The 26,522-nt window shown below is 45.4% G+C and overlaps 2 protein-coding genes across 7 annotated transcripts in view; one reads left to right on the forward strand and one right to left on the reverse strand.

The window, feature by feature from the left end:
* The first annotated feature begins 824 nt into the window (after positions 1 to 824).
* prima1 (proline rich membrane anchor 1) lies at positions 825 to 11,571 on the forward strand. Its single transcript, XM_068726370.1, has 4 exons — positions 825 to 1,583; positions 2,479 to 2,620; positions 5,102 to 5,234; positions 10,803 to 11,571. The coding sequence occupies exons 1-4, from the start codon at positions 1,302 to 1,304 to the stop codon at positions 10,900 to 10,902; spliced, it is 657 nt and encodes a 218-aa protein (XP_068582471.1). The 5' UTR covers positions 825 to 1,301; the 3' UTR covers positions 10,903 to 11,571.
* Positions 11,572 to 15,824: 4,253 nt separating this feature from the next.
* LOC137884527 (protein unc-79 homolog) overlaps positions 15,825 to 26,522 on the reverse strand; it is a 30,310-nt gene continuing 19,612 nt past the window's right edge. For 3 of the 6 annotated variants that reach the window (XM_068726338.1, XM_068726335.1, XM_068726340.1), the window contains 25 exons: positions 26,173 to 26,241; positions 25,394 to 25,731; positions 25,067 to 25,249; positions 24,758 to 24,920; positions 24,338 to 24,487; positions 22,987 to 24,237; positions 22,328 to 22,429; positions 21,932 to 22,048; positions 21,638 to 21,740; positions 21,399 to 21,539; positions 21,233 to 21,271; positions 21,027 to 21,139; positions 20,824 to 20,909; positions 20,247 to 20,420; positions 19,869 to 19,937; positions 19,656 to 19,766; positions 18,300 to 18,404; positions 18,117 to 18,194; positions 17,902 to 17,991; positions 17,604 to 17,779; positions 17,138 to 17,321; positions 16,834 to 17,037; positions 16,622 to 16,699; positions 16,487 to 16,528; positions 15,825 to 16,378 (listed from right to left, as the gene is read on the reverse strand). In XM_068726338.1, coding sequence (XP_068582439.1) covers positions 16,190 to 16,378; positions 16,487 to 16,528; positions 16,622 to 16,699; positions 16,834 to 17,037; positions 17,138 to 17,321; positions 17,604 to 17,779; positions 17,902 to 17,991; positions 18,117 to 18,194; positions 18,300 to 18,404; positions 19,656 to 19,766; positions 19,869 to 19,937; positions 20,247 to 20,420; positions 20,824 to 20,909; positions 21,027 to 21,139; positions 21,233 to 21,271; positions 21,399 to 21,539; positions 21,638 to 21,740; positions 21,932 to 22,048; positions 22,328 to 22,429; positions 22,987 to 24,237; positions 24,338 to 24,487; positions 24,758 to 24,920; positions 25,067 to 25,249; positions 25,394 to 25,731; positions 26,173 to 26,241 — 4,355 coding nt within the window. In that variant the 3' untranslated portion in view covers positions 15,825 to 16,189. The remainder of the gene's footprint in view (positions 16,379 to 16,486; positions 16,529 to 16,621; positions 16,700 to 16,833; positions 17,038 to 17,137; positions 17,322 to 17,603; positions 17,780 to 17,901; positions 17,992 to 18,116; positions 18,195 to 18,299; positions 18,405 to 19,655; positions 19,767 to 19,868; positions 19,938 to 20,246; positions 20,421 to 20,823; positions 20,910 to 21,026; positions 21,140 to 21,232; positions 21,272 to 21,398; positions 21,540 to 21,637; positions 21,741 to 21,931; positions 22,049 to 22,327; positions 22,430 to 22,986; positions 24,238 to 24,337; positions 24,488 to 24,757; positions 24,921 to 25,066; positions 25,250 to 25,393; positions 25,732 to 26,172; positions 26,242 to 26,522) is intronic. The other 3 variants (XM_068726336.1, XM_068726337.1, XM_068726339.1) reach the window with 3 other exon arrangements.

The following is a 26,522-nucleotide window of genomic DNA, read 5'->3' on the forward strand; positions in this document are numbered from 1 at the left end:
TTGATTGCTTCCCTTATTAATGCCACTAAGATGAGCATCAAGGTTCCACTCCCACTGACAGTTATCTGCTTAAGTAAATCCAGTAAACTGTGGATGTCACGTTGGCTCTCTGGTACCACGTACATGGCTAGGGGCTGTGGGGTAATTTCATAACTGTGCCTTGTGAAGACCACCAACAATATTATGCAACTCTGCTCTTAAAAAAAAAAAAAACTATACTGATTCTTTGCACTCACCTCTTGTAAAATATATCAATATGGTGGCAAGAAAAAGTCAAAAGCAGCCCGGTTTTATAAATAAACATCTAATAAATATCTTAAAGATGTCTTTGCAGTGGCGCTTTAGCAGTAAATGCCAGGTTACATCAGTATTGTTTAGCCGATCTCAGCCTACTTTAGGAAACTGGACCACAGAGTGCTCTAGCAGGCACACAGCACATCAAACATGGGTACGGCAGTGTTTTCAGTAGGTAGGCGTCTCTCTCTCTCTCTCTCTCTCTCTCTCTCTCTCTCTCTCTCTCTCCCCCCACTTCACTTTAATTCGGTCTAGAACGCGTCATCCTTACGGACTCGCCTCCACGCATTGAGGGCTACACTTTCTGCCTGGACCACTATAAAAAAAAAATATATATAACACAAATACATAAACAAGCAAACAAAAACACAAACAAACCGCTGACATTAACGACGCCTACGTGCCACCTTCCGTGTGTGTGTGTGTGTGTGTGTGTGTGTGTGTGTGTGTGTGTTTTTTTAGGGGGGGGGGGGGCAGGAGGAAGAGGAGGGGGGGGGACTTTTTGAGAAGCGGAGGGTGAATTTGTTTGAGCACACACTGTCAGGATGAGCTGATGTGAGCGCTGCATCAAGTGCGCGGTGGTGATGCTCCCGTATAAAACAGCCCGCTGTATTTTGGCACAGAGGGGGATGCATCAGTTTAACCCTCGGCTCTGCCCTCCGGACTCGCCCATACAGTCTTCAGCCTAGATAACTTGAGGGGATGTGTGATCCTATTGTGAGGAATCCTGCCGCACGATATTACTGAGGATCTCTCTCTCTCTCTCTGTTCGTTTTTCTTTTTTTCTTTTTTCTTTTTTTTCCTTCAACTTCGATGGCTTGAGTGGCCCATTTGCACTCATGCTTGCAGCCGAGGAGGGATGTAAGGTACGGGCCATCCACCGCCCTCACATTGCACGGAGTAGCGGCGTGATTCAGGTCGCTATCTGAGTGCCAATAAGAAAAAAAACTACTTTCGAGATGTGAATTATCGAGATTTGCTACTCACTCCACCGGCTCGCCTGTCCTATGCTATCGATAACGGGATCTCAAGAGGAACATGATTGTGGCATAAACTATTTCTGGAGACGCTTGTCACAGATATCGCCGCTGAACTGGACAAGGTGGATGGTTATTTCCCAAACAGTTCAAGCTTATGTATACTGCATTCGTTTGTTGGAATCGCTGCCTAGTATCTTCGAGAACAGCGCAAGAGGAATGCTGGTCCAAGATCTAATGCCATTCACTTTAAGTTTTTGGCCTTTTTTCTTCGGTCATTGCCTTCTCTCACTGTTTTTACTCTCATGCCAGGTAAGGATCGTGTTCACGCGCGCCACTTTGTCAATTTACGCATGAGAAGATGTTGCACTAATGTAACAGGAGTTTGATTTTTCTGAAGGATAAACAACAACAACAAAAAAAAAAACTGTGAAACTGTTTTCAAGTAACTTATGCACTCATTATGTCACGATTAATATGCAAAGCATTGCTTAGTGTCTTTTCACCAGATGTTGGGATCACAAGTCCAGGGTACACAAATACTGACTGGCATGCATATGTAGAGTTTTTAGTAAGGCATGAGACATCTAGCTTTACACACACACACACACACACAGACACTCAGCTCTGTTGTAGTGGGTAACATGGAGTGGCCAACTGTGTTTTTATGATAACAATATTCAGCTATCCCACCAGGATCCCTGCAGCAGGCATATGTTAGTGATGAGTATGCTAACCTCTGCCCCGTGCTGCTGCCTACAGATAGTGGTGAGCTGTTGTTCACACGCACGCAGTGTTGCCAGGGTTCATGTGTAATGTGATCTGCTTGAGTTTCCAAGTCCACCCACGCACACTCCTCGGGGCAGCCTGCTGCCCACTCTGTCGGTGGGTGGTTTCTTACAGGGAGCGGGCTGCAGCCATAGACGTGATACTATTGTGCATGTACTACATACACAGCAGCCCCGGTGACAACAACACTGGAGCCGCGATTACGAAAAAGAATGCTGAGAGGATATCCACTGGTGCTGCTAACTAAGAGGCTGCTGAGTGTTCAAGCATCTCCATTTGTGCTGCACAGTGTTGTGCTGATGGCACTCGTGAGTAATGCACTGAAGGACAGTGCCTCAGTCATTTCAATGTGTCTCTCACTCCCTCTCTCTCTCTCTCTCTCTCTCTCTCTCTCTCTCTCTCTCTCCTTCACCATAAGGGAGAACTCCAGAGGTCATGCTCACGGACTGTGGCGGAGAAAGTTAGTGAACAGTGCCAGCTGGCATGCCACTGTAGAAGATACCCTCCCCTTCCTCCTCCACCGCCTCCACCGCCTCCCCCACGGCTACTGGGCACCACAGGTGAGACTCCCACCTCCCGGCTCACACTCCCAGGTTTCTCACCTGTCTCGCCTACGAGTCTGTCTGTCTCACTCTCTCAGTTTGCTCTCGCTCCGCAGTTGGATCTCATTCCACAGCCAAGCGCAGGTGTCAAGCAACTGGGCTAGTCTGAAGAAACTGTTTTGACGTGGAGTGTTTCCTTTTATGCTCAAAAGAAAAATGCACCATGTGTGAGAGGCCGTGCATGGGCCACTGTTTTCGCAAGTGTGTGCGTCTGTGCGTGTGATAGAGCCAGCAGGATGTTGACAGCTGAACACAGGACTAATTTATGCCGGGTCTGACCTTGGGGACTACCCAGCTGCTTGTGAAATCCATGCCTGCTGGGCTGCCAAGCTCAATGGTTCAGTGGTAGGGTTTCCCCCGGAGGACCCCTGATTAAAATACAGATGAGTTAATTAAATTAGCTTTAATTTGGTAGAGATAAGGAGCTAATGAAGCGGCCCAGTAGTTTTAGCTTCGTTTTGAAGTCGAGCTGGCGGCAATCAGGGTGTGCGCGTGTGTTAAGTGCTTTGTGTGTTAGTGCTTGGATACAACAAGCGTGCATATCTGTGTGGATCTGCTGCCTGTTGCAGCAGTTTCCCCCCCCCCCCCCCGACACTCCCTCTAAGATGGTAAATCCATTGACAGATAGGCGAACATATTTCACCGGCCCGCTCGCTGAAAGTTGATGTGATTTGTACGTAGTCTCAAGCACCTTAATGAACAGTGCGCTGAAATATGGGACAGGCGTTTCTGATGATGCAGCCGTTCTGAGCTATTACTGTGACTCTTTGGAAATCACTCACGCTGAGCCCTTAATATTATGAGTAGGGAGGAGCACTAAATCATCAAAGTCTCACCGGGCAGCAGTGTAAAGGTTTCAATCAATCACTTCCAATGATTTCTTTCTGTCTGGTCAATTTAAATGGACCTTATTTCCCCACCGACTCACTACCTATCGAGAGTTATTCTGTAAATGTCGGGCACTGCATGGATGCTGTCAGGACCATCTGACTGTAAGCTGAAGTGGGGGGGGGGGGGGGGGGGGGGGTTGAATGCCCAATTACAGCCAACGCATGAGTGGAGTTCTGAACTCATCCATAAACAGTAGTGTGTCACGATAAACATGATAAGCAGGCCAATTTTTATTCCTTTTCAACTTTACACAGAAATGTTTGCAGAGGGTGGAGACACCATGAATAATTCATTTCAAGGAAGTTTTCTTTCTTCAGTTCTCAATTTAATCCATACAGGCGCATAATTATCTTCATATTCCTTCAGTAGCCCAATTTGCAAAACGATTAGAGCTGAAATTTTTTTCTTTAAACTGTAGTCTATAAAATGCAATGAATATGCATAGCTAACATGAAAAACTGGGACAATGTCTGAGACCTTTATCTATCTGCTAAAAGTCTATAAAAAAAAAGGGGAGAAAAATTGGCACTGTTAGGTAAGTCTGTATGTGCTAAAAATGGTTTCCGAAGTCTTTCAGAGGAGCGTGCTTTATCACAATGAAGTAGATTCTTACCACTGACTGAATTAAATCCTACAGCCGTTGACAAAAACGCAGGATTAAAATGGAAGTTTGGCTGAGAGGAGCTTTTAAATTCATAGTGACTTATGACGTGGTCTGCTGTACCGGGGAGAGCCGTGTCTCGTTATTTGCTCCGTAGAAATGTGCTGCGTTGGAAAGTAGTCCACAGCATTACTAAGGAGTATTTGTTGCTATGGTGTAAACCCTTCCTCTCATTCATAACGACGTAACTGTAAACGCAGGAGCTTTGAGTTTGTTATGATATATACAGCACAGTGTGTTTTCTCAGGCGCACAAAACTGGAACAAACCGGCATTCATAGATGGATGAATAGATAGATAGATAGATAGATAGATAGATAGATAGATAGATAGATAGATAGATAGATAGATAGATATGCACATGACTAAACGGATTAATATATGCTGGTACAGCATCAAATGCTGCAGAAAGAGAAGAGATAAGTTCTGCATTACAGACACAAAGTTGCTGATGCACACAATGTTATACAACATTCCCGGTGAGTGGCCTTACACCACAAATCTAATGTGGAAAGAGCAGGAGGTTCCCGCAACAGTAATTGGTGTGGACAAGAGTGCTGGTGTAAGGAAGGCTGACGGGACCTTAAATGATTCATTGTGTCGGCTTGGATATCTTTGAACGTTGAACCTAAGACCTGCAGAACAGGCGAGGACACGGCTACTTCCCGACTCGGAACGGGGAAGAACATCACTTTCATGCTGCTGTGTTATCATGTCGTATGATGCAACCACTAAGGAACTAATAACTCAAAGTTAGTTCTGTGTCCAAAGGGATGAGCACTGTAATTTATTGTGTTAAATACGTTCTACTCATTCTCTTCTTCTGTATCCAAATTTCCTTCCTCCCGTCCCCTCTTCTTCTTCTTCTTCTCTTTTTTTTCTCCTCAGTGGCAGAGCCCGAGGTGCCCTTGTTGAGGCCGTGGTGGATGGAGATGGACATTGTAGTGCTTGGAACGGTGGGCTGTGCCTCAGTTGTCTTCCTGCTCTCAGCCATCATCATCTGCTACAAGGCCATCAAGAGGTTGGAGGTCCCTTTGCTCTTTTCTGCTCTTGTAGTATTCCAGTTGGATCTTATTCGCACGTACCTCTGAAATATTCTGAGGCGATGACAAGATGAAATAGGAACGGTCACAGACAGGCTACTCAACATGTGATATGTAATTTCACCCGTGGGAGACTGTGCTATCCCCGTTATCACCCTGCTGGGTCACACTGAGGTCAGAGGTTAGATAATGGAATGGGTTATAAATGTCACCGAGTAAGATCCACTACGCTGAGTCACCAAGAAGCATCCTATAAATTAATTTATTGAAGTGCGTAATGACCCGAACCATACAATGCCGTGTTGATTTTTTTAATTTGCATAAGCGTCTAAAGCTTCCTAAAGCGGCAGCTGGATTTCGTGAAAGTGAAAGCGAGAGGCGAGCAGAGGAATCCCAAGACGCCGCTGTTGCAGCTGGGAACTGTTTCCCCCATTTGGCTTATTAGAGAAAAGGCTGCGTGAGGTTTTAGCCTGCAGCACAAGCCAGACCCAATTCTCTGTGTGACATTCAGGCGGCACGGTGTCACACATGCACTCTGACATCCATGTTAATGTTCGCAGACATTTAACAAACGCACACACACACACACACACACACACACACACACACACACACACACACACACATCGTGCAAAGCAGCCACACATGCTCAGAGAGGCATGCGGAGGAGGCGATTTGTGTGCACCCATCCATATACTCACAACATCTTTACATACAGATACATCATCTTGGCATATTTACACACTCTGTAAAATACGGCATAAACATTGACTCTCACACACACCCCATGTGAGAGTGGCCACAGATATGTGTGTGTGTGCTAAATCACGGCGCTACTTCTATGTTTTATTTATGTGTATTTAAATTGATTTAGTATCATACCTTATTATATTTATGGAATTACATTAAACCTGCATGCCAGACACGGCTTTCCTCATTAGAGCTCTATTCCTCCTTTCTTTAAACAACAAATAGGCAAAGTCAGGCAGCGGAAGTAATGGGTGGTTGGCTCAGGAATTCATTATGGCAATTCTCCAGCCCCCTGTGTAGCCAAGGGGCACCTTTTTTAATGCAGCAGTGGTAAGAAAGTGTTGTTGCAATACGGGCTCCAGCCCCAAACCCAAGTCATTATTTATGAATTAATTTGCGCAGTCATTCAGTCGCAGGCCACATCTTTTATACATGCAAGCGGGTCGTGTCCTGAAGCTCTGTGGGCTCCAGACTGCAGACCTTGTGCCACGCCAAGCTTCCCCTCCACTCTGAATGAGAGGGGGAAAAATACACAGGTCCAGCCAGACTGGCCTCATTAGACATTCATTAGTCGCCAGCCAATAGGAGAGCCGTCCAGGGGGAAAGAAAATGTGATTCCTTAACATTTAATCCCAGCTCGCTCTAATCATCCGATCGCTCCTGAGTGGAAGGTTGAGGAAACGACACAGCGAAAAGGACAGAAAAAAATGTTGTCTACGAAAGCAGGCAAAGGCAGTAATTGAGCTTCTTAGTCAATAACAGTGTGAGACAGGGTTTGTCAGTGAGAATAACACAGCCAGTTATATATAGCCCTTCCAGCCCCTCAGTGCTCCGGGCTTTCCCAATGAAAATCAGCTGGCCGAGGGCCAAGGCCTGAGCACCACAGACAGCAGAGGAGCTAGCTCTGCGGGTCCCAGCCCTCCTGGCCTTTTGTTATTTTTCATAATCTTTGTCTGCCAGTCATGTGTCAGAAGCAAAGGGGCTGGAGAGGAAAAACACTTCCATACAATTCTATTCAGAGTCCACAGCACCAGGGAGGCTGGTGTGTGCAAGCACAGAGCAGAGGATCCAGACACACGCTGCGTTTCAGTGTTGCTGTGCCATCCGAAGCAAAAGACATGATGCTGCAGTCCAGGCTGTCAGCCATCCAAGAAGCCAAAACAAACACAACTCGAACCAACTGACTAATGAAGCTAGATGCTTTTTCCAATCACTTACCGCTCTGGGAGGCTTGTCCAAAGACAGATAATACATCACAGCTGCTCCTGTCCAAGGGCAATAAAGAATATCCAAAATGCTCAGCCAGAGATACAATAAAAGGAAACTACTTGTCAGGCAAAGTGGTTTAAAATCCAATATTTACTAATACATAATTAATCTCTGTTTTATTTTCAAAATGACTATACCAGCACCATCAAAACCGGTGACAGATTTTTACAGTCTGTTTTGTAATGTGTTTTCTTTGAACCGTAGCATGTTACTCTAATTTCCAGATGGCTGGAGTAATTGTAAACAGCTCAACACATGTCCCAATTTCACCATGAGCCATTCCCCAAACTTCAAACAGGAATGTGCGTGCTGTGATTGCACAGCTTTGATATGAAATATTCATCTAACCTGTGAAATGTTGTGTTGCCACCTGCCATGTGTCAACAGCATGGCATCTATTATTGAAGGCCCCGGGTAGAGGTCGGTTTGAGGCCCCACCGCTCTGCCCTGTGTGGTGGCCAAAAGCGACATGGTCAGTCTGAGCGGAGATTACGTCCTGGGAGAAATAAACAGGGCTGACGCGCCTTCCAGCAGGCTGTAGATCGACAGTGTCAGACGGCCATTTTTTTTTTTTTTTTTTTACAACATAACAGATAAATAACTGATCCGTCAAAAAATATTTTTAAAATAAAATAATTAGTTAGCTGCAAGAATGTTGCATAACGACAAACAAAATCAACCCCGCTGACTTTTTGTTCCAAGTAGAAGAATTCCCAGACTGGCTGTAAACCCTGCCGTCTGTCCCTTGGAGAACACTTTGGTCTATCCCAACTCCCCTAGCTGCAGCTGCATCAGCCAGTCTTCTCCCCCGCGGCACAATGTGTTTCCACCCTGGGGCTGGACAGTTTCTATTTTGAGTCTTTCCCTGGGTCCCACAAGGGACACAGCCAGTCGAATCTGTCCTACATGGCCGGCGTGGATCCCTTGTGTCCATGAGACGTGTGACCCCTCCCAGCTGACAGAGTCCCACAGGAAGTCTTAGTCATTGCCTCACATTTTGTGCACAACTTTGTTCAAGAGCCGCTAGCTTGCATCCCCAAAACAACCCCAACAACCATGGACTAAATGCAGCGTGAGATGTTCACAAAACATCTGTCGTTCAACAGTTATTCATAATCATCTTATGAATATAAAAACAAATACCATCATCAATCTGAGACTTTATAATAGAAAAAGAAGCTCAATGTACAAAGTTAAGCGTCAAATGAAAGTAAGAGCTTGTATTATTTATATAACTTTTATACTTTTTTGATAACTTTATAACAAGACTAAGAGTCTACAGACATGCTAGCAGCTCTGTGAGGCAACGGTGTTTTGAGCTAAAGCTAACGTCGGCATGCTAACATGCCAACTGTGGCAAGGCTAGCTCTGATGTCTTCTTATATACAGTCTTTGGTCTGGTATTAAGCAGGTGTAATGTTCACCATTATCACTATCTCTGTTTAGTGTGCTAGCATGCTACCATTTGCTCATCAGCAAAGTACAGTCAAGGGCGAGTGGCAATCTCATTAGTTTTGCAGGTATTTTATTGGTCATACATAATAAATAAACACATGAATAAGTTATTGCAATTCATCCTGAGGTGAACATGAAGGTTCCATGACAATCCATCCAATCGTATTTCATTGAAAACAACAAACTTCAAACTAATGGTGGCACAAAGAGGAAAAGTCAGGGGGTCAGTCAGTAGGAGTCATCCTCTGGGGATCATGAATGTGTGCAAAGTTCCATCAGTTGTTGATATATTTTAGTCTGCACCAAAGTTGTGGACTGACAGACAGATTGAAAACAACATCCTTAGAGCCATGTCGCTACCACAGCTAAATATTACAGAGGAGGCATATCGCCAGTGTTTATTATGTAGACCCCATTGTGATGTCTTTTTTAGTCGAAAGCTTTAAAGCCCGGCGAAGACTCTTGACAGTGACTTTTTTGACAGACGAAAGTATCTGGAACCCGGGAGGTGGAGGGGTTGACGTGGTTCACAGCGCTGCAATGACAGCTGAAAAACAGCCACGACAGGAACGCTTTGAAAACCTGACAGCAACAAGATGGTGGAATAACAGGTGTGGCAGAATCAGATGGGCCAATGTTTAAGGGAGCAACGAAAAAAAATAAAGTTGACAAATTGAGTTGACAGCCGAGGAAATGAGCAAATTTAGCATATTCATGACCATCAATTGTATTATATCCTCTAGGAAATGTCACCAAAACACATTTTACATAACGGAGATTGATCGGCTGTCCTTCTTTATTTTACAGTCTCGGTGTGTGAATACACATGGGGGCAAGAACCGTAATGCAATCCAAAGTGCGAAGCACAATAAATGCTGCAATTATGAAGCTCACGGTGCATTTTTACTGAGATCCCGTCAAAGGTATTGACTCAACTCGGTGGCACAGTTTTGAGTCCATGGCGATGTGTACAGAAGTGGCAAAGAGCGCCAACTCAGTCATTTCAGTTACTCATATATCCAAAGTTAGCTAACATAAGCTGCCATACGCTGCTAGTCATATCAGACCAGACAGGGCTGAAGCAGCAAAACCTGTGAGTGAATTGAATCGAGTGAATTTTTATTGCTTACGCTTATTTTCATTTGAGAGAGAGGAAGATTGTGTTATTTTTCAAAAGTAGCATAGTCTCTTTGACCTTCTCTCATTACAAACGTAAACAAACGTAGTTTTTCTTGCAGGGTTGTTAGATTAGATTGCATTCTGTCGAGCATGAGCTCATTTCACCCTGTAAGGATTCCCCCCCGCTGCACGATGGCCGACAAGGGAAAAAAAAGACTGGACTGGGAATGACTGTTTGTCAAAGTTGGACTGGCCAGCCAGGGCTTTCAGAGGAGAGAAGGGGAGAGGAGACGCTGAGCTAAGATGTCGCTCAAGGGTCCTCTGTGGCAATGAAGGCATAGTACAGTGTTGAGTGGAACAATGACTGTACTAACTGTATTCAGATCTGTCTCCCGAGTTACATAAGCCAAAGCAGGAGAGAGCAGCTGAGGGGGTCGGTGCAGAAGCCACAGTACACTGGACAAATATAATAACCACAAAGGCACTGAGGAGTGCATGAAAAGGGCTGCATTGAATGATACTGCTCTTCACAGGCCAGTAGCAGCAAGGGGATCATGTGTTGCAGCTTTATTTTGCACCAGAACGTCCTCATAGAAAGGACAGAGTACTACAGCGCAAGAGAAGGTTATGCATTGATGGTATTCCAAAGTTGTTGTTTTTTTTAACAGCCACACACGTACTCATTACTTAGAGGGAAGATCGCGTCTGCCAGTCAGGAGTAGGTAATTGCCTTATCCCGATGTATCCCCGTCTCCTTGCAAAAAAAAAAAAGGTGACCTTTGAACATTGAACTTATTAGAAAGGATCGCTGAGACCAGCGAGTCCATCAAGAGCAGCCCGAGAAATCAAATCAGCCTGAAGGTTAACAGTCTAGAAACTCTGTTTAATGAAGACAAATGTAACTCTCTTGTCAAGGAATTCGACTTTACTTTATGAACATATTTATTTCGCAGGAAACCACTACGAAAAGAAGAGAACGGGACAAGTCGTGGGGAATACGCCATGAGCATCCGTAACAAGAAGGCCATGGGTACCAACAACACTGTGGTATAGACTGTCTCCTGGTGGACGCAGGAAGTGACATCACCATTACCGTCTCTCACCGTAAACCCCCAAATACAACGATCCCTTCTCACCCAGAATGCAACAGGGTTTTATCCAAGGTTTTCAAATAGGTAAACCTTCCCTCTTTGCTTGGCATGTTGCCTGGACTGAAGACACCATTCGGCTCAAGAGGAGCTGCAAAAGATGGAAGGTATAAAAAAATAAAAATAATAAAAGGAAGCCAGAAAGGACGGAGGGAGAAATCCACAAAACCCCCATGGTGTTGAAAGTGGCACAGCAGGCTGAACATTATGCTCTTAGTAACAGCAAGTGTTGCTGACAGGCTGGTTGGCTGCTGGCTGGAGAGGGACCGTCTGCCAGTCTGCCGCAGATCCAGACCTCACACACTGTTGACATCTGCAATGGAACAAGAGACGATACAGCAGACAGGACAAGCCCATCATACAAAATAAATAACGTGCATGCGGTTTTTACAGAGAATGCAACATTTTTTTATATTCCAATCCCCCCACCACTGTCCATCTTTTGTTCTGCATTTTTGGAGACAGATGCTTTGTGAGAGGCATGGTGTTCCTGTCGGCCTCTGAGATGTGGATTCATCTGACTATGCAATTTAAAGAAATCCATATGAAAAAAAAAAAAAAAAAAAGAGAGAGGAGCAACGACATCAACACGGGACATACTGGTTATTTTACCATGCCACCGAAGACTTAGGCTCAATGTAATATACTTCAGTCATTCATTGAATTATTTGCTCAATTTCTTTACTTATTTATCTACCTTTTGAATTTATTTTTCTACTTAAAAGAAAAAAATAAACCGTCTTGTAAGTTACTCACATCTTTACAAATCTTGAACATCTTGATGAACTCATTTTATTTCTTAATAGCTATGTTTTTTAAGTGAATAATTTATAAACCGTATTATCCATTTGTGATGCTCCGATGCTTTAAGCCTGCTGTCAGTTTTGTTGAGACACTGATGCAGAAAACACGCTTGAGTTTCGGTATCAGTTGTTTTGTCTCTGGGTGTTTGATATGCTTTTCTCTGTTTCCCTGAGACTTCTGCTAAAACGTCAGGGGGTCTCTATGATGTTATGTGAATGTGTGTTTTTCCAAACATTATTAATGTGCTGCATCATAATCCAGTCCCCGTTTTTTGCCTCCCCTACAACTTAAACCTGCTATCTCAAGCCTTTTGGTTCAATCTTGTTGTTTCAGAGTCTTGGGGTCAGTTAGATGCCTTCAGTCATGCTTTGTTTTGGATTTGACAATCTTCATTTTTCTATCTGTCAAGAAGGGGCTTAGCCCATCGCTATAGAAACTGGGGACATGAGCCCAGGCCTGACCTTGTGACTGGTGAGAGAGACAGGAGACTTAGCCAATAGCCAGAGATCGGGTTGCACAGAGGATGGCCTCAGCAGGGATGTGTGTGTGTGTGTGTGTGTGTGTGTGTGTGTGTGTGTGTGTGTGTGTGTGTGTGTGTGTGTGTGTGTGTGTGTGTGTGTGTGTGTGTGTGTGACTCTCTGTGTCTGTGCTGTCACAGGCATCCTCCACATCCCCGCTGGAAAAACACAACTGAGCTGAACTGGAGCATCACTCAACGCTGCTCTGCTTTTATACATTAAAGCTGTGTGTGTCTGTGCATGAGTGCATTCTTGTGTGTGTGTGTGTGTGTGTGTGAGTGTGTGAGAGAGTGAGTGTAAGTGACTGACTGTGTGTGTGTGTGTGTGTGTGTGTGTGTGTGTGTGTGTCTGGCTGTCGGTCTGTCTGTGAGTGTGCATGCAGATGAGTGTACTCGGTGAGAGTGGGCTGTACTCTGTGGCTGTCAGTTAACTATAGATATTGGCTAAACTGTGGAAATTTGGAGAAACACATGCTTGCATCGAAACATGCACAGATATTAGCTAACAGTATACCCCACCATGTACCTATATGAGCGAAATGAAGGATGCATGAATGTAAATATTGCTATTTAAATATCTGCCTTCTGGACTGTTAATTAATGTACAGTGTAACAGAACATATGTTTATACATAGTCAAACTTAAACAAATGTGCTACCATTTAGAATTATGTCAATGTTGTCATGTTGCTGGAGCAAGCCATTAATGTATATATGGCAATCAATAGTACATACACAATTTATGCATTATACCAAACCGAAAGATGTGCATAAGTTGATTTAATTGCTGAGTTTTTCAGTTGTAAATAAAACTGTACATAACAACAGACCCACAGCCCGTTGTGTTTAAAGAGGCGTATGTGCAGATATGAATCTGTCCTTATGTTGTGGCAGACCAACTGGACTGTGTGTGGCCACGGTGATAAAAGTGAGCTTGTTCTATTACGCCCCTGCTCATCCTGTCTGCAATGTGCTGTGTTGTGCCGTTCATGTCTTGGGCAGAGAGCCGTGCTGGCCGTGTCTCCTGGGCCCCCCCCCCCCCCACCCCCCCCACCCCCCTCTCCCCTCCACAGTGGAGGACATGTTCTCAGTCTGTCTCACACAGTGCATCTTTAATGAACTGCAATTATCAAGCATATTGCTCTCCATGGGGCTTAATGACGCAAACCAGAAAAACTTTATACGTTGCATATTGCGCTCGCTCTGGGCTCGATAAATAATCACGTGACGAAACCTCGTGGATGTGTGTGAAGGATTTCTGCTGCTCACGCAAGAATGAAATTGGGGTTTAGAAGGAAGCTAAAAGAAGGAAGTAGATTTAAAAAAAAAAAAAACACCTCTGTGAAATTGTCTTAAATTCAATCGTACAGACATTTTTCCATTTCTGTTTTAATTTGCACATTATACATTAACTGTGGTTAATGATGTGAAACAAACAAGGGGGACAAACCTGTACTATACAGGCTGATGCACAGGAGCACTGAAGAGGAACGTCAATGAATTATAATGTGAATGAGGGACCAGAGTGCTTTGCCTGCCCTGCTTTGGATGTGCCGCTTGATGGTAATGCCAATGGACACTCTGAGCAATTTAAACATTCATGCATTGTCCAGCCAGGGCGCTGTGGATTTCACTGTAATAAAAGCAATGTGACAGCACTAGGCGGGGGGGGGGGGGGGGGGGACCAGGGACCAGGGATTGTCACTGTCTCAACAAGTTTTCGTGAGCCTCTCAGAAGGTATTCCCACAGAGCAAAAGGGCGCCGATAACACAGCTTCTTTTAAACGTGGCTTCTTCAAAATTGTTTCCGTACAAACAAACAAAAATAGTGCTGCACTCTGTATCAACCTGCTCTTTAATCAAGAAATGTCACCAATGCACACACCTGGTGATATACACCATGCTGGTGCATGCAAGTCTGTGTGTGTGTGTGTGTGTGCATGAGAGCTCAAAAGTCCTTTCAAAGCTGACCTTCACAATCTTTGAGGACCCACTCACACCCTCTCTGCCCGAGAGGCCTTTGGTCATCTTTAATTACCCTCACTACCTCCAGCTGCCTGCTCATCAGGTCAGCGCCTCCATATGGTCCTCCAGGAGGCAGCAGGCAGGAAAGGCAGGCAGGGGCGGGGAAAGTGCTGGATACCTGTGGGACACTGATTACATAAGCTGCTGCTAATGAGAGAGGTTCTTTGGTAAAGGGCTGCGAGTTCAAACGATCACAACGGTGGCAGTGGCTGACAGATGCAACCCCAGAGCAAGGGGGACTTGATTAAATACACACACACACACACACACACACACACACACACACACACACACACCCCTGTGCACATGATGGAATACATGCACATACACACCTGCATCCAGCATCACTTTAATACACACTCGCACACACAGAGGCACACAGCAGGAGAGCGGCTCTTTGATGAGCCAAGACTAGAGGTTGATGAAAAGGGGCACTGCAGCCTGATTCAGCTAGCCTGGGGTCACCGGGGAGAGTGTGTGTGAGTGTGAGTGTGTGTAGGTGTGTGTGTGTGTGTGTGTGTGTGTGTGTGTGTGTGTGTGTGTGTGTGTGTGTGTGTGTTCATTAGTCACATTGTGTGATATCATTACACTAGTGACTCATTTGGCATACACCTCTCAACATGGGTCCTCTTACACATGCAGTGACTAAAAGCACATTTTTGAAAAATATATGCAAATCAAATTTGACTTATTTTTGTCCAATAAACCAATTTCTTCTTGCAGAATGCATTTATATCACCAGATCTAATTCATTTTAAAGCTTGATAATGAAATCCTTGCAGCAGTGGAGATCAAAACAAAGATTAATGTGCTGTTGGACTTTCTGGCCCTGCTGTCATGTCATCTGTTATTCTCAGACAAGGGCTTCGCGGTAATGCGGTTAGACCTCACAACAATGCTTAATCACAACAAACCACATTAGGCCAAAGGTAATTGCGTTTGCTTGGTATATGCGTGGGCCAATCTGTTTCGCTGCTGCCAATGAAGAGGGGCATGGAGACGCGAGGTGGGCTTTTCCATTTTGGGGCGGGGAGGGGGGTGCGCAACCGAAATAGTCTTGTTTACCTCCAATGTCTGGCTCCACCTTATCGAGTTACAAAGCTGCTGCTGCGCCTCAGATTGGCCTCTGATTGATCGCAGCACTGATGGCGAGAGGCAGCATGACTGACAGCCCGACGAGGACCTCAGACGGGAGCTGAGTAATGCATGTCATGTCATTTTTCCCGGACACACCTGAGGTTCAGTTTCTCGTCCATGGAGGAAAAACAACAGAGCCGACTTTATCGCTCTGCCATCTGCATTATGGTAAACTGGACATTTTCCACATCGGCCGCGACATCAAAGGGCGGTAAATGTCACATTTGAATTTTGAATGGGTTGGCAATTGATGTGAAATGACAAAGTGGTCTCAATGTTTAGAAAAAAATCATACTTTTATTATCCAGCTTGCAACCAAGCAACTTAAAAAGTGATAGAATATATATATATATATATAATAGAGTGAGCGTATGTACTGTAAGATTCAACAAGCATTTGCTTTCACACCCTCACTAATACTAACGTGGGTCTATAGAAATTCTCTTAGGCACCTGATGCAAATATCTCCCACAAGCCTGCCAGACTTTTAATTATTAGCTCCAGTGATAGCACTTTAAAATAGCATAGATTCACTGTACATATACAAGTAGTACACTAAAGATGCTTAAAATGATCCAGTCCAAATGAATCCCACAGCATCAGTTTTACAGAAGAGTCCTTTTTTTTTTTTTGGTCAGAGGGTTCGTCCAGAGAGGACGCATGCAGGTCTAAGGACCCAGACTGGACCCAAGGCGACAAGCGGGAGCAGGTCACATGGGGTAGAACTGCGAGGCGGCCTCAGACGACTGGATTTCCACCTGAGCCATCTTGAACTGGGTGCACTGCAGCCATTTGCGCAGAGCGAACGGAGGGGCTCCGGACGTCTGGCCCTGCAGACACTGGTGGTTGACGCGGTTCTGGATGGCCTGGAGACGCAACTGCAGCCCCGCAGACAGATGCTGGTGAAGGTAGGAATGGAAGATGACAACGTTTTAGACATCACACAATGGGTCAATAGTGAATTGCATTTTTATTAATCTGCATCAATGTTGTTTTTAAAGCCTTACCTTAAGGTTTGACTGAATCATGGGTAGCCACATCGGGATTAACTATAGGAAAGAGTGAGAATGGATGCATATTATGGTATCTGTTAAGGCGATCATATATTAAACATGTAGAAAAATACCAGGATTATAGCAAACCTTGACAAAGATGGTTGAGTTGCACTCCTGCAGGGCTTCCATCAAGCTAATGACATGAAGACACACCATTTCTACCATCTAAGAGAAAATCAATCAATCAATCAAAACTGTGATTTTATCAAACATAGTTACAGATTCTTCATCATATATGAAATAGGAATTCATCCAAACACACCACATTTGCTGCCTTAAATAATTGTCAGAGCACTCACCACTTTATTGTGGGCCATGAGCTGCAGGATGCTGGGCGTAACCCGACTCCAGAACTCCAGGCCAGTGAGGATGGCGTTGGACGAAAATTCAGTCTGGTTCTGGTTCTGCAGGGACGGAGCAGCGGCCGCCTGCTCGCAGTAGATGGTCCACAGCTGGGCGAACATGAAGGCGTGGAAGAGAGAGCACATGTGCAGCACCGACGTCTGGAGACAGAGATCAAGAGAGATAAAGGCCAGTGAGGAGGTTTATAGATCATATTAACGAAACCTGGGATCATTTGAAGGGATTTTGTTTCGGCCACACCTTTGACTGTTCTGGGAAACCAATGAGGATGACTATTAAATGATCTGCGATGTGGGAGCCAGCATCTAGAGGGATGGGCATACAGGAGGTGGAGCCCTGGTGCAGGGCACAGTGCGTCAGGGAGCCCAAAAGTAGCCAGGACAGCTGACGAATGTGGGACACACACTCGATGAATTCTTTTGGCCTTCAGAGGAAAAAAAACATTGAAATTCAGTTTCACAGATCAGCCCACGTTATATATTCGATTAAATGTTATTGTCATACCTCTCACGATTATACTTAATGTTTCACCATCAGTTAGCCGTACTAACATTCGTGTCACATATATCGATTTCTGCCCGCACACCAAAACACTGTGAACCCTTTTTTTCTTTTGCCTCATGGACGGATATCTTACAACCTGGACGATTTACGGTGAACATTGCTGGAGATATGTGAGGGAAATATGTTCTCATGTCGTTCTTACCCTTGTTGCATGGTGGATGGCGGATGATAAAGCCAAGGAAGATAGCGGACCACAGCTTTGTTATCGCGGTGATTGCCTTTGCTGATCTCCATGGCGGCGACTTGTGCCAAGCCCACTTTCAGGTTCCCCCCGAAAGTGTCCTCATGCAGCGGCTGACAACAAGCCTTCATATGGCTCTGAGTGACACATGTGGAGTCAGGAAAATAAAAGGCTGAATAATAAGCAAAACAGGGGACAAAAAAACCTCAAACTACTCCTACTGAAATACTGTGAGAGTTGTGACACAAGCAAGACTTACTTTTAGTTTGGTTAGGGTGTGCATATCCGCAATGAAGTCCAGGAGCTCACTTATGTATTGTCTCATGCATTCCATGGCTGCCGTTGTGCACTGTGGTGAACAAAAAAACGGTTTATCCTTCAGGAGGAATCGCAGTGGGGGAACTATCATTATTTCACGCTGTTTTATGAGGCTGATTCTAATAAGATCCGAACGCACGTCTTATAAAGTCTTACCCCCGGCAGCGTTAGGATCATGTGCTTTTGGATGATGGTGGATTCTGCGAGCCGCGTACCAATATCTGCACAAACAAACTGAGGAAATCCACAGCAGGTTTTAGATTTGTATTCAGGAGGAAACGCTGTCGATTTATTTGGTTCTTGTAAACTGAAGTGCATAAAACAATTTATTTTTTTTACCTGGACCAGCAGTAACAAGTTTGTGTCAGGCAGTGGAGACTTGAACTTGAGAGCCTGCAGAAGCTCTAACACCACAATGCGGGACATGTAGAACTTATCTCTCTCCTGGATGCGAGGAGATAGAGAGTGGAGTAAATGTACTGATGCAGCAAGGCTGCCTTTTTCTATTATCACTCTCCCTTACTCATGCTGCGAGGAGAGTATAAACTCTGTAGCCTGAATAGAGGGGGAAGGACAGGCAGCGAGAGGGGAGGGAGGCGAGGCCGGGAGACAGAGAATAGACAGAGAATAGTGAAGCTGAGGAGTAGATTTAGGCCAGTCCAGATCTCTCCTCCCAGAGTCCCAGGCAGCTCAGATGAGGCTGTCAGGCTGCCTTCTCCCTCCCTGAGGACAGGCTGCTCTCTTTGTTCATCCCTTCCACACAAAGCCCAGCTGCCTGTTTACAAACCACACTGTCATCTTCTGGCTTCCACTTTGCCTCTCTCTTTCTCTATGCAGTCGTGTTTGCTTATGTTAGGCGCAGGCACATGCTCCTCCACTCTTACAGAATGCAGAGCTGTTTCCGACTCTCACCGTGTGGCTTCTTAATGCCCGTACCTGTGACGCGGCACTCTCGTAATTAAAAGTTAGTGGAGCATGTCCGTTTGGTGAATAGCAAATTATAAGCTGTTCTTAAGCTAGAGGGCCCAGTGGCATTTGTGCGTGTAGTGCAGTGCGGCTGCCTGTGACAAATGGTGCACGGTGTGACAAACTTTAGTAGGACTAGAGAACCTGACTTTGTGTCCTCAAAACCTGACCTCCAAAGATAACTGAGCGGCGCTTCCCAGAAAGCCTCTCCTCTCCAACTGCAACTGCACAGGAAAGGTTCCAAAAGCAATTGCTCATAGTGACTCTGGGTTTTTGAAAAGCGGATATTATACGGTGAGGAATTAAAGAGGGTGTAGAAAATCAATACTGCAGGAGACATAAAGCATGCAGCGCTGACAGTGGTGGAGGACTGAGGATCCATCTGGCCCAACAGTGCAGACAGCCCTGGCTCCGTCTGAGACAGCCACTCAGGAACACACGGTCGGGCCCTCGCGCATCAACTAATCATGTTAATCAATACTAGCTGACTGTCTACTTAATCATCTGTGACAACATGGCCACATTTCTGGCTGACTGGCGAGTCAGGGAAGTAGGTACAGCACCAAAAGAGTGATGAGTGAGAGGCCTGCGAACAGGAGCTCAACATTTTAAACACTGCAGATTAGTTTAAAAGGCTTAACTCTTTCATCACTGCATACACGCTGGATATTAACACAGGCTTCACTCTCCCTACACAGAGAGAGCATATGTAAATACACTCAAGGGTACCTTGTTGAAGCCTTTGTAGCACAGTCCACATAGTTCTACGAGGTAGGAGAGGCTGAACATGCCATACTGGATGACAAAACTCAGCAGCTTGGAGAAAGGCTCCAGGAGGCTCTGTAGTGTGGAGGAAGAAGAAGAAGAAGAAGAAGAGAGGGTTAGACATTTACTGAAATGTGGACATATCGGTAAATGAAATTGTGACCTGGGGTGGCTTACCCGGGTTGCGTTTGTAGTTGGGATTTTCAGAAGACAAATTATTATCCTCAAACTGGAATCCATGGGGCACTAATGAGACACACATATTGCAAAAGAAAACAGTTGAAAAAATCTTGACTATGAGTAGGTTTTAAAATGCAAAAGTTGAAATGTGCTGCACGGTGCATAGCCATATTCCCGGTCTTTAGATTTGTGTGCAGCGATAAATTGATTAGAGTACATTAATTTGACCTCCGAGGTCAAAATTGCCAGAGTCAAATCAATTACATCTATCCTATTGAACCCGACAAGGGCACTGCTAGATGCTTTTTCCTCCCGCCATAATCACATTAGACCATATCGGACCATGACTAAGTGAACGGGAGAGTCGATATCTACTTTTAGAGGAAGCACAGAGGGCAGTTTTGTGAGGAAGGTCTGGAACTGGTTGCAGATGGTTGTCCACAAGTTGCTAGGAGAGTCCATGGGAAGAGCCTCCATGAAGGTGGCAATGTTGTCCAGGCAGTGCAGCATTGTGCCCCCTGCTGGTAGACTCTTCTTGTTGTTCAAACCCTGGAGGGCACAGAGGCACAAACCATCGCAGGGTTATATAATGAAATTCTATAAGCGTAGATATTTCCATTTAACTGATCATTCAGTCCTGATCAATCCCAATGCTCATGATGAGAGCGGGGGCATTTAGGACACTGAAGCACAAATGATTGCTCGGATGAGCTCACGCATCAACAGGTTCTTATCTGTGTCATTTATTTAACTTTAACAGCAACAATAAACTGGTACACTGGTGTGGAGTAAGGCAGGTTTTCTTGAATGCCCTCGTGATTTGTTGTTTTAGATGGGCTTATGCTGTTCATGTAGCTGTAGAAAAAAGATTGTGCTTTGACAAGAGCTCCTCCTGCTGTTTAAAAAACACAATTACATGAAGAAGAAGAAGAAGAAGAAGAAAAAATCCCACCTCGAGCAGCATGTTGAGGGCAGCAACGGAACTCAATTCATTAAAATCTATCAGGGAGGATGCAAGTGTTCGCAAAAAACTCCCATCTGCAAAAGAAGAAAGACTGAACTCATCGAATGGATGTGACAGAAAGACCCGTGGGGAACTATTAAGTTAGTCTTATCATTATGGAGAATAGTCAGTAGTCAGCGGTATGAGCAGACCTTTGATGTTACTCTGGAAGAGTTGGGGCAGGATGCCGTTAGGGGCCAGCTGGTGAAACATACAGCGGAGGAACTGCTTTGCTACACCTGCTACGTTCCCTGGGATCAACATACTGCAAAACAGCACAGGGAGAATCACGTTTATTATTGAACCCAGCCATAAGCACAGTGAACACCGGTGTGACAATGTCTCATACGTCTCATACCTCTCAGCTTGTCCAGAAAAATTGGCACTAGATGCCAACCTGAAAGAAGTTACAGCAGTGGATTAGGGCTTTGGGATGAATTATGCATGAGTTTCTGAGTGTGAGTTATGAAACTTCATTTAAAGGTGAAGTGCTGTGTGGATGGAGATTGCAGGGGCAGCTGTACCTGCCCACAGACTGCATGATGTCAAGGAGCATTGGCGCAGCCAAATCCGGGCTGAGGTGGATGAACATGGAGAGAACCACCACCGCTAGGCCGAGAGTCTCCTCGTCGTACTCCTCCAGCACGGCTGCACAGTCCCGACACCTGGGACCATCGTGCATGGAAAGGAACCAGGCCAGCCTTAGCATTATGATAACCGGTTTCAAAGACAAGTACAGCTTCCGATTGATCGATCGATTCACCTGTCAGACATCGTGGTCGGCTGCTCATCGATGAACTCTTCAGGCGCTGGGACAAACATGCTGACTGTGCTCGGTGCAGAGAGCAGACTGGTCTTTGTTGGCCCTGCAGAGAATGAAGAATATCAGTGATTACAAAAAGGCTTTTGGTTAAGAGTCAGTTATTAGCTGCTGAATGAGGTCAATGAGGAATATTTACTCTATTTGATTTCTGTAGATGCAATATGTTACTACTGTATGTCCATATGTCTCCTCGAGGGGTCGTTATAGGATAAAGAAAAGCCTGAAGTGACTGACCCGTGTCCCAGGTGCTGATGTTGTGTGGCGCACTGGACTGGTGTTCCAGCTGCCTCTTCATTAGCTGGCTCATGGTCAGAGCTCCCAGAGAGCCTCGCTTCACTTGACGGTACTGAGCTAAAGGTCAGACACACAAAAAAAACGACACCCGGGGTGAAGTTTCAGCTCTACAGCAAGTGTGTGTGTGGTTACAAAGCAATAGGTAAGACACACGTGAAGAGAGACTATCAATGTGATCTTTGAATATCGTGAGGACAAAGAGATAAGTGTAAGAGATAAGAGATGGCGCTTAAACAGTCTAAAAAATGGACAGTTATGGTCCTCGTAATGATACCACAACAGTCACATGTAATGAGGTTTATTAGGGGACTGAGAAGCAAAGTATTGGGATCCTACTTGATACTGAAGAGCGGTGGCTTGTTTCAGGCATAGCAGCTTCGAGCGTTGGGGCCGAGGCAGATTCTCGTGGCTTTTCCAATGTAGACAGAACTTTGTGATCTGCAAGGCAATATGGCGTAAATAATGGGGCGGGGCATTGGCATCAGAGTATATGCCATGTTCTACCAATACAAAAAAACTACTAAGATATGGACATTCAGTAGTAATAAGCTCTACTTTTGCAACAATTAGGAGGTTAAAGTTGAAGTTGATTTAGTACCAATTTAATAATGACCTCTTATCTGAAGTTTAGTGTTTGGTTCCAAATTTAGAAAATCACAGATTGCAGTTTGATCTTTGGTTTTGCTCTAAAGCTCTAAAGCTTCAGGATGAAAGGAAAGGAGGAGCGAACGAACAACTGGACACGACACAGCTGGAGTGGATGGTTAGATACAGATGTGAGGCGGCTTACAGATGTTCAAAGTACACATAGATGAGAAAGAGTTTAAGAAGCATACCCATGTCTCTGCAGTATTCATCTCTATACAAAAATCATGCAGCCTTTACATATATACTGTCCATTGTCGAATGCTTACTATCACGGCCATTACACATTTTCTGCTACAAAAAGGGATTATTGAAAAGAAGAGTTATCTTTATCCAACCTTCCTTCTTACCGGTTTCTGCGGTCTGCTCGGCGCTCAGCTTGTCGAACATGTTGAACGTGATGTCCAGGTATTCCCTCTGGATGGCGCTAACCGCGATCTTCCTCTGCTTCCGTTGTCGTGGAACAATCTGGATTTTGAACTCTGCCTCATCGTTGTCGTCTGCGTTGTCAGGTTTTTGGTCACTGTCCACTTCGTCGCCCATGTCGTCGTCCTCTTCGTCGTCCCCGTCCTCTTCCTCGTCGTTGCTGTCACTCTTGCTTTTCTCTGGTGAGGACAGAGGCTCTGCCTTGTCTTCGGGGATGTCCAAGAAGATCGTCCGACCAGAGGGACTGGTCCCTGGTACAATCCCGGTCTTTACCTCATCACACATGTCGTCAAGGGAGGTGTCGGGGACATGCGCTGTCTTCCTCAGCAGGTCTCTCTTCTGCTTCAGGGTCATCGGGCTTTCATGGCAGACGTTTTCCACTCGGTCAGGAAGATCCAGAGAGGCGCTGGGAGTCATGCGGTTTGGCTTCCTTGCTTCAAATGGATGCTGTGAGCCTCCCACTCCCACCAGCAGGTCTGCGGTCTTAACGTCACTAGAACAATCCTCTACACTCACCTGCACCACAGGAGACAGTCGCAAAGTCTTGCTGCTAGCAGGGGACACAGAGAACTTAGGACTCCCGTTGAACTTGGAGGCTATGATGGTGGTGAGGTCAAACTCCTCATCGCTCTCTACGATCCTCAGAGGAGGCAGCTGTTCAAACACCAAGGAGTCGCTGTCGGACATGGAGAGCAGTGAGTGCTTTTCTGGAATGGAGGTGCAGTCAGAGGAGAGGTCGATGAGGTCTTGGTCCTCCTTCCCCTGAGCTGATCCTCCAAGTGAGCTCAGGTCCAACTTGTCCTCAAAGGTTTCCATGCAGCTGAGGCGAACCTCTGGGATGACAGGCTTGGAACCCCGCCGGTCCACGGCATCACTGCCCTCCACCCGAACCGAAGAGCCGTCGGACGATCCTTTGCCATGGTGCTTGCCGTGCGTCGCGGCTGAGGACGGAGGCAGGTCCCCCGGGGGCGCCTGCATGTCACAGCGATCAATGCAGGATTTGCGCCTGTGTTCGTCCAGATTGAAGAGGATGGAGTCAGTGTTGGAAATGTCCAGAGACTTCTGTTTGTGCATGGCCTGCAGCCGCTTCTTCCTGGTGCTCTCCTCCCTCACACAGTGCAGAATGCTGTCCTGAAGGGCGCTGGCTTCACGGTACTCTGACAGCTCAATTTCACCTGGAACACAACAATACAACTCGGATAAAGTGAGACTCTCCTCTCAAAGACATGTTCTGCTCTTGTACTATGTTTGACTCTGAAAGCCTCTGCTTCTTACTTTTCTTGGCGTTGAGCTCTACCGGCTGGTACTTCACAGACTTGCCACCGCCAATCCTCTTCAGGCGGGCGAAGAAGGTCTGTGACTCCTTGTTAGCAGCACCAGTCGGCGTGTCATGGACGTCTGACTCATCGAATACACTGTCCTCTTCTAAGATGGAGAAAAGATTTTTTTTTTTTTTTTTACGTCAGTGCTGTATTTAAGAGGCAAACAAATACCCGCAGGAAGAGACATTCACATGGAAGGCTGTCATTTAACCCCATTATAACCTGCACAGAAGTTTTTAATTCTAATTTGTTAAATAATATCCTTCGTAAGAAGAGAGTTCCACCTAAAATCAACAATTGAACAAATGTTCTGCAGACTAGGCGTTTTAGAAGTCTGGTGTTGACATAAAAAACACACTTTAATGTGATTCACCTTTTTCTTTCTCGCTGTAGCGGCTCATGTTAGAGTTGTCGCTGTAGAGTGGTCCTGCTGTAGCGTGGGGACGACAGCTGTGATACTGGGCATTCAGAGTGTTGATGGTGATGTGGATCAGATGGAGGACCACTTTACTCCCATCCATGTCTCTGTACGGGTACTAAGATGGATAGAAATATATATCATAAGCTTGTAAGCAAGAAAATATGTAACAGCAAGAGACTTAGAATTAAAACAAACATGTCAACGAGGAAACTGAGAGAATAATCCATTCACGTAAATCCCACTAACATACAATAATAATACCTTATAGAGGATAACTAGCAGGGCTTTGAGCCACATCTGTCTGATGTTTGGCTTCAAGGCCCAGAGAGAGCATCGAGGCGGCTGCTGAAAGTAGTGTCTCAGCTGGGGACACGTGCAGTACTTCAACACCTGGACCACCAGGGGGAGCAGCTGCTTCCCCAAACCAATATTGTAGTCCATCACCTACAAGAGACACCAGTTAAATTCCTCAGCATTCATGTTATACTGTCATATTCTTCACAGTGTGCTATTGAAAGTACCAGTTGATCTCTAGCTGCAGTAACAGAACACCAACAAATGTTCTAAAAGATTTTTTATGTCAATCACTTGTGCAATGCCAGAGATGAAGGCGTTGAAGCAGGTAGAGGTGCGCATCTTCTGAGGTGCAATCATGAAGCAGCCCTCCTGTTGGTCGTAGCCCAGCAGCACGTACAGGTGGCGCTTCACTGTGTTGAAGGCCTTGGCGCTGCCGATGTCGGCCTCGGCGCTGCTCTGGTCTTTAGCCATGAATTTCATGAGCACCATGATGAGCTGGTGAACCGTCTGGTGGTCGATGCCCGCGTCCTCAGGGAGCAGGTCTCTGATGACGGTGTCGTCCTCAGGAGACGGGGTCTGGCCTGCGAGAGGGACTGAAGCGTCAGGGTTAAAGTGCGGGAGGAAACGCGCTGCAGACAGGGGAGAAGATGGGCAGAGGGAAAGGAGCGGGAGACGGCGGGGGGTAACAACACAGAGGTGGGAGGAGTCAACTCATCCTGTCCACTTCTCTGTCAAGACAGGCAGAGACATCATCCATGCAATACACATACATCGGTGCAATGTGTTTATGGAATATGTAAACGGGGTAAACACAAACAAGACCAGCTAACTGTTAGCAAGAGTGTTGCAACTTTATGATATTTCAAGTCAATTTAATTTATATGCATCCCGTGTCCAAATTTGTGTAAACAGGATGAAAAAAAACGACTGTCCTCATAGAGCAAACATTGCTTTTTCATATCTTCTGTCATAATTTCACAGCGGCGTTATTGATAATCATACTGCATTCTCCTCCGAAATATATAATGTGATTATGAAAACTAATGTTTCAGATTTAGGTTGTTATTTACCTGGCAGGACTTTCTCTATCATATCTCCCAGTGTCGGGGCAGAGTGCTCTTGCCTCGTAAGCCTTAGAGCTAAAAACCACATACGAAGAACACAATTTAGGAGAATGTACAGGGGAGGTAGTACAGGACACATGTGTGAGCGTCATGGTCACCCAACACATGTGCGCACACAAACACATAAAAACACAAAGAAAAACACACTACACGGCCTCGGAACAGTGTTTTGAAGGATTATGTCTCATCACAAATATGGAACGTCGGCGTTAGAAGCCAACACAAGTAGAATCTCCCAAAGAGAGAGCCAAAGATAACATGAATGACATGGTTGGGAGTTCCTCCTTTATTAAAAC

The sequence above is a fragment of the Cebidichthys violaceus genome, unplaced genomic scaffold (assembly GCF_023349555.1).
Source record: "Cebidichthys violaceus isolate CVI_PGR_0920_01 unplaced genomic scaffold, fCebVio1.0.p SCAF_39, whole genome shotgun sequence".
NCBI lineage: Eukaryota > Metazoa > Chordata > Actinopteri > Perciformes > Stichaeidae > Cebidichthys > Cebidichthys violaceus.

Bases quoted from the DNA above. Each gene is read 5' to 3' on its own strand.
- prima1 (XM_068726370.1), top strand. From the start codon at position 1,302: ATGCTATCGATAACGGGATCTCAAGAGGAACATGATTGTGGCATAAAC. The intron at 2,621-5,101 runs GTGAGACTCCCA...TTTTCTCCTCAG, and splicing joins ACGGCTACTGGGCACCACAG to TGGCAGAGCCCGAGGTGCCC. The intron at 5,235-10,802 runs GTTGGAGGTCCC...TTTATTTCGCAG, and splicing joins TGCTACAAGGCCATCAAGAG to GAAACCACTACGAAAAGAAG.